Below are 6,732 nucleotides of genomic sequence, written 5' to 3'. Positions count from 1 at the left end.
ACTTCTTAAACTGTATCTTTTGTAACTTTTCGGAATCCTTATTTTACATGCACATGATTATAATCGAAAAGAATAACAAACATCATCATACTGAGATATCGAAATTAAAATATCAGTCACTGCCATATTAACATATAACTTAGTGATAGTTAATTTATAAAGTAGACTATTACAAAATACTTAAATTTTTTTTGTATTCCTGGCCATATGCTTAAGTATACAAACAATATTTTCATAAAATATTTTTAGAAGGGCAGTTGCAGCCCCATTATCGTGACACGCACGTCACTTTTGCTGATTGAAGCGCTACAGAGGTGCGACTGCCGCACCGCAGTCGCGTCACTGCAGGGCTTCTACGAGTATTTAATTTGACGGCGCCCTTATACTTTACATACGGTATGTTCTTATTTTTATTACTGAATTTTGAATTTGTTTACATTAGCTTGTGGCCCAATGTATGTTTATTAATGTACGAAAGTGTAAAATAAACATGTTTCAGTCCAAATTTGTTTCAATTAATTGTGGCTTGATTTATCCATTACAAAAATTCATTTTATGTCAGAAAGTGCGGAATAAATTACACTCTTTCACAATACAGTAATAACTTAAAATCTATATTATCTACCTAAGCAATTATTCAATCCATGCGATCCAGTTGCGCCTGCACTACTGACAGCCTGTCGATGAGACGTTGCGTGTTCGGTCGAGACTGCAACAATCATAAAAGCTATCAGAACGGAACTGTTCGGTGCGCAGCAATATTTATAAAGGCGAAAATTTTTTTTATGTTTGCCGTTGCTAAGACCTTTTCAACGCGACGGCAATAGATGATTTATCCGTATATAGTACGTCCGTTATTCCAGCGTGACAATGATCGAGTTATTGTAATTTGATTAAACAGGTAAAAGGTCTCCATTATACTTCGTTTCAATCCATTTTGAACAAAAAGTAAACAAACAAGTCACTGACCCGACCATAGACGATTTAGTAATGGCCAATTGTAACACCAACTACAAATCGATTAATTAATTGAATGAATCGATTTGTTCAAATGAGTCACACTAGCGGTTTTCCTTACATAACCTATTTACGCATATTTAAAATTTCAATTTAAATCCTCCGTCAAATCCTTACACTTAGATATCGTTCGATTGCGATTGAAATGTGCGATTTAATAATCGATTACTAAACTTTAATTGATTGAACCGAATGTTTTTTTTTCGAACAGCACTATGCAACCATAGGCAAGTCATAGAAGTATAGATGAATAATAACCTCACTTTTGGACTACCATTTTTCAAATACGATTTTACGATGCTGAATGAATCTGTTAGCAGCCTAAAAACCGTTATAGCTTTGAAATGGCGAACAGACTGAATTTAGTTCTTTGTGACAAAAACTTTTTTACCAGACTTTCGAATCCTAAAACCTCGACTATAGTCACGCTAGAATAGGGGACGCGTATAAAGGGCAAGATCAATAAGATGGCGCTCGCAACGTCATTTAGAAAAGATACGAAAGACACGTTATGGTAATTCGGGTACGAGGCGCACGTACCTGCAGCGCGGAGAGCGCGCACTCGTGCAGGTCCTTGCACTTGGCGAGCGCGCGGCGGCGCTGCGCGGGCGGCAGCGGGGCCAACTCGGTGCGCGCCGCCTCCAGCAGCAGCGCAGCGCACGCGCACACGTGCGTCTCGTCGCCGCACCCCAGCCATACTCGCTCGTTCACGCTCACCAATCTGCAAGTAGTTGACGTGCCCTACATTTGAACACTGCCATCGCCTACTAAGGCTTTAACGGCTTTAACATTTTGATCGACTTACTTGATATAGATGTCTAGAACTTGTTCTAATGAGACTCCAATGTTCAATATTGCTCGGAACACCAAACTTTGGTCAGCCTGTAGTTTACAGCTCATTATTTCCAACTGACGCACTATGAAATCTAAAAAAATACACGACTCCCGTTAACGTCAAAGTATTAGAAATAGTATATATTAAACACTATTTATTAAAAGTAAATTCGCTAACATTATTAGTGAACTGTGTAGGGACTACCCTAATACAGATTTCTTTTGATAGTTGAATGACAGTCACTTCAACATAAGTATGAAATACTTACAAAGTGGAAAACAATGTCCGGTGTTGACGTACTCTCGGCCAAGAGTAGTGAGTTTGCTGAGTACAGAGGCGAGTCTCTCGTCTGGCGTGGAGAGACAGCGCGCGGCCGCCTCGGCCTCGGCGAGAATGTTACTCCAGATGTTCTCCACGAAAAGGGCGTCATTGTGTCCAGAGCATTGAACAATGGCAAGCTTGCATTCCCATAGATTGTAGCGATCGGCGTATTCTTCATATAACTGTCGCCGAACAAAAGATTTTTACTTTTAACTGTATTGTTGCTAAATAACTTTAAAACAGTAATAAAAATAAGTCGAACGAGATCTGAAATGTATATATCGACTCATCCGAAGAACAGAGTCCGATGTGATTATATACCGAAAAGAGAATAAGTACGTTACGAAAACAATTTCGTTGCTCAAACTAAGGCCTGTGTAAAGGTGTTTTGAGAATTTATATATATTATTTCGTTTCGGAATTATAAAATCGAACAACGGTCGATCTTACATCCACAGCGAAAAAGAACGAACGAAATGTACTACGTCCTGAGAACAAGTAGTTTTGCACATACATCTTTGTTCTATGAATGAGTCGATATAAGTCATAATACCTGTGTGATCTCGAGCAGTTCGTCATCGAGACGATGCATATGTCTGGGCGGCGGCTGAAGCGCTCTGGGCAATGCGGCGGCTGCAGACCGAACCAAAGCCTGCACACGGGCTACCTCAGCTGCCTCTTCCAGCCGCCGCAGCAATTCGCCGCTGCCACTTGCGCCCGCGCCTCCACCAGCACCCGCGCCGCGCACGCATACAATGCCCGCAGATAACCAGGACATGCGTTGCGCTAAAGATGCTCCCGATCTGTTACCACATAACATTTAATTAACTATTTGAATGTAACAAATGGTATAGATACTGAACATCAACTATGAGAAAAGAATTGAACATACAAAAAATACAATTTATATCTAAACCTAATCCAACATACCTAGGTCACATCCTAATTCGAAATGAAATATTGGTACAACTTTCCTCATTCATAAAATAACATGGTCGTACGTAAAAATTATTAATTTTGAAAACAATTTTAAGCACAACGGTCAAAATATAGGAAGATGGGGAATATACAAACAACACTATTAAAAATTACGAAATCTCACCCAGGTCTAGTAGCGAGTCCCTCGAGAACGTTAGCGGCGGCGAGGTGGTCTCCACATTTCTCAAGCACTTTCCACAACAAGTCCAGCAGATGAAGTGCTGTGGCTGGTGGGGCAGATCTCGATGCCGCTTGAAGATACGTGCGAAGTGACGGCGGCGGCGCGGTGCCCAGAGACAGTAGCTCTGAAGAAAACATAATTAGTTAAGTGAAAACCGACCTCAAAACTACGTGGAATTACATCTATTTGCCAAGTTTTATTGAAATCAGTTACTGGAAAGTGCGTTAACACGGATTCATCCCCTAGTTCGCCACTATACGGAACTTATAGTATATTGAGAGAAAAACACCTTGAATTGGAGAATAGCAAAATCAACCATTAAAATAATTGCTCTTTATAGTAAAATGTAGGCGCTATTAATAAAAATGAATCTTCATGCGTGAACAGTCACCCTTGGAGGTGGATGATTTTCTCCAAAATTAAATGGGACCACTATGGAGGTACTCTCTTTCCAACAAAAAAAGAACATCAAAATCGGTTCACAAATGCCGGAGTTATCGCGTAACATACATACAAAAAATAACGCAGTCGAATTGAGAACCTGCTCCTTTTTTTGAAGTCGGTTAAAAAGTGATACCGCAAAGCGCGACTAGACTTTTTCATTAGCTACTTGTTGCCAGTTTTAATAAAGCTTTAATGTATCAGAACACCTTACCGGATCCCAAATGTTTAGACACAAGCCATTCGTACACAGCTACATGTAAAAGTTCGTCATCACGAGACAAACATTCCCATACCAATTTTCTTCCCTGAAATATAAAAAAAGTTTGTATTGTACATCTAAAATTTATCACGTTTCTGCAGACTTATTTTTTATATCCGAAGCCTCAAAAATGTTTCGATTGCACGAACAAAAGCGTGTATTAATTTCACGAAATTGTAGAACTAAAATGGTTTGTATTCATCATGTAGTTTCCATATTTTGGATTCATATAAAAATAAACCTGTACAATAATCATGTGTAACATGTGTGTTAGACGACCCCCGTGGTTGAGTGGCTTGTACAACGGTTTTCATGGTGTCGCCATCTCGTTCCCGGGTTCAATCGCCACATAGTCTCTGGTCTGGGTGTTTGTGGTACCGTTGTTGTTTCCGATTTCCATAACACAAGGGCTTTGGGATCAGACCAACTTAAGTGATGTTGTCTATTATTTATTTTTATCTATTTAATTAAAACGTTCTATACCTGATAATTGGCATCTGCAGTTGAAATTGAATTATTAAGCTCGGTGTTAGAGGATTCTGAGGTGCGTTCATATAAACGCTCGAGGGCATTGCACACTTCTCGGTAAATTTCCATCCTGTGAAATTAATTAATTTTTACCTATTAGCTTTCTATCATAATCGTACCTATTGGCGGATATTCGGATGCTTTTACACCTGCAGTTCACTAATTCCCGTGAATTGCTATCGACTTGTGGAAGGAGCTTCTTTTTTTTTAAAGCCTGTGATGCCGTGACATGTTATGATTTTATATTTCAAATACATAATATTCATCTTAAAAGTCTGATAATTAGGAGTAAGACAACTGGATCCCAACTGGAAGTGTCTAATTTAAACCTAAACAATAACTTTGGTAAAAATTATTAAAATAAAAAAAAAAATTCTTGACGTCCAAAGTTTTTAGTTTTATCAGACTGTACATACATAATATGATAAAACACATTTGACATTTTTAGGTATAAAAGCGCATTATTTAAATAAACCGGATTGGTGCACTAATTTGCCATTCTTAGAGGTGGAATATTTACTTCAAATTTGAATGGGACCATAAATGTTGGAATAATCGCGTAATATACACACAAAAAACAGTCGAATTGAGAACCTCCTCCTTTTTTGAAGTAGGTTAAAAAATAAATTATTAGAGTGTAGTCTAAAGACAAAAACATTTTCGTTTTCTTAACACGCATAGTTTCAATGCTTGTTGAAGTATTTCCTCCAGGATCACCTGGCCATTTTGAGATTTTTTAGCTACAAAAGACCATCTTTGTTAACTAGCCACCGAATGATAGGTAAAAAACATCCGATTATCCAACCACAAATCACAACATATAAATATTCTTAATAGTTTATATACCTTCTGTAATAAGCCAGATGCCCTTCTCTGTCCTGTGTTGGCTGATCACTCTTATAGTAGTGTATCGCTTTGTTCTGAGGGTCTATTCTATGTGCGCACGCTACACACAGCTCGACAACTCCAGTATAGAATCCAGCTGCCGTTAACTTTGAACACACTAGTGGTAGGTTTACATTTGGTGCTACGTCCTGAAATGGTATAAACAGTTTTTTAATAAAATTCTATTCTTTTCATTTCTAGGGTCGTATTCTAGAACTCTACTCAATGTTCAAGTCAGGATTTGAGCAGACTTGAGTATGATTTCAAGCACTGGAAATACGACCCTAATGGCAAGGACTCGAGTATGATTTCTAGTGCTTTGAATCATATTCAAGTACTGACTTGAGCATTGAGTAGAGTTCTAGAATCCAACCCCTAATCTCAACAAAAACGTAATAAATTAATAAACAAAATAAAAAATACAATTAAAGAAAAAAAACAACATAAAAAAGGACAAAACTGACAAAAAGCAAAAAACAAAATACAATGTGTTGATTTGCATTCTCGCCATATTTACAGAGGTCCATTCTATATCCGAAATTGAACCCAGATCACTAAAAAAATTAATCGAAAAAAAATATCCTAAATTGTTATTTATTATTTAATTGCGGTAAACATCGATTTGAAATCACCTGATTCTGCTTGATCCAAAGGTCATTTACTTGCATCATACGTGCTACCAAAATTTATAGCGCAGCCGGAGGAACCGAGAAGTATTGCTATCTCTGTCTTTCTCAAACGCAGCGCTCGCGCCTGCATGCGAGCGCACTAATTAAAGATGGGATAGCCGAACTCGCCGCAATTCTAGTGATCTTATTAAGTAGTCTCTCACGAAATGCCACATGGTTTGGTATGTAAACAAGAGTTGTGCAATAAAGAACCACTACCAGGTTCACCAGTTACCATCCAACCAAAGCATTACCATCATCTGCATGTGCGTGACTATTCTTATGGCATGATGTGAAACGTTTAGTTTACGCAGAAGAGATTAAGAGTGTCGAAGAATTGCGCGCAAAAATTGTCTCTGCTGAAATTGTAAAGCCAAATGTGGAAAGTTGAAATGAAACTCACGTGCGAATCTCTGGAATATCATAGTTGGTGGTGGCTCCAGTAGGGAGCCAGCCACCGGACCCAGCAACCAGCTTTGGAGCTAGGTACTTCTAGCAGCTGGGAGCTAGGTACTTCTAGCAATACTCCCATGTAACCTAAACTTGGTAAGTACCAAATCTGAGTTACAAAAAATATTTTTTTCAGGCAACTTTTGTAATTAATGTAAATAATATT

The 6,732-nt window shown here is 38.3% G+C and overlaps 1 protein-coding gene across 1 annotated transcript in view; it reads right to left on the bottom strand.

Annotated features, from left to right (window-relative positions):
• Nucleotides 1–18: 18 nt before the first annotated feature.
• The window catches only part of LOC113237204 (nuclear pore complex protein Nup154), a 19,714-nt gene continuing 13,000 nt past the window's right edge, over nt 19–6,732 (bottom strand). The window contains exons 16-24 of the mRNA XM_026473543.1: nt 5,410–5,597; nt 4,519–4,633; nt 3,988–4,081; nt 3,276–3,456; nt 2,727–2,976; nt 2,121–2,355; nt 1,823–1,943; nt 1,558–1,738; nt 19–709 (exon numbers count right to left, since the gene is read on the bottom strand). Of these exons, the coding sequence (XP_026329328.1) occupies nt 638–709; nt 1,558–1,738; nt 1,823–1,943; nt 2,121–2,355; nt 2,727–2,976; nt 3,276–3,456; nt 3,988–4,081; nt 4,519–4,633; nt 5,410–5,597 (1,437 nt within the window). The 3' untranslated portion in view covers nt 19–637. The remainder of the gene's footprint in view (nt 710–1,557; nt 1,739–1,822; nt 1,944–2,120; nt 2,356–2,726; nt 2,977–3,275; nt 3,457–3,987; nt 4,082–4,518; nt 4,634–5,409; nt 5,598–6,732) is intronic.

Source organism: Hyposmocoma kahamanoa, unplaced genomic scaffold, assembly GCF_003589595.1.
Source record: "Hyposmocoma kahamanoa isolate Upper Pololo Valley unplaced genomic scaffold, ASM358959v1 93, whole genome shotgun sequence".
Lineage (NCBI taxonomy): Eukaryota > Metazoa > Arthropoda > Insecta > Lepidoptera > Cosmopterigidae > Hyposmocoma > Hyposmocoma kahamanoa.
Note: the sequence above shows the minus strand (reverse complement) of the source record. Positions and strands in the feature narration are given on the sequence as shown.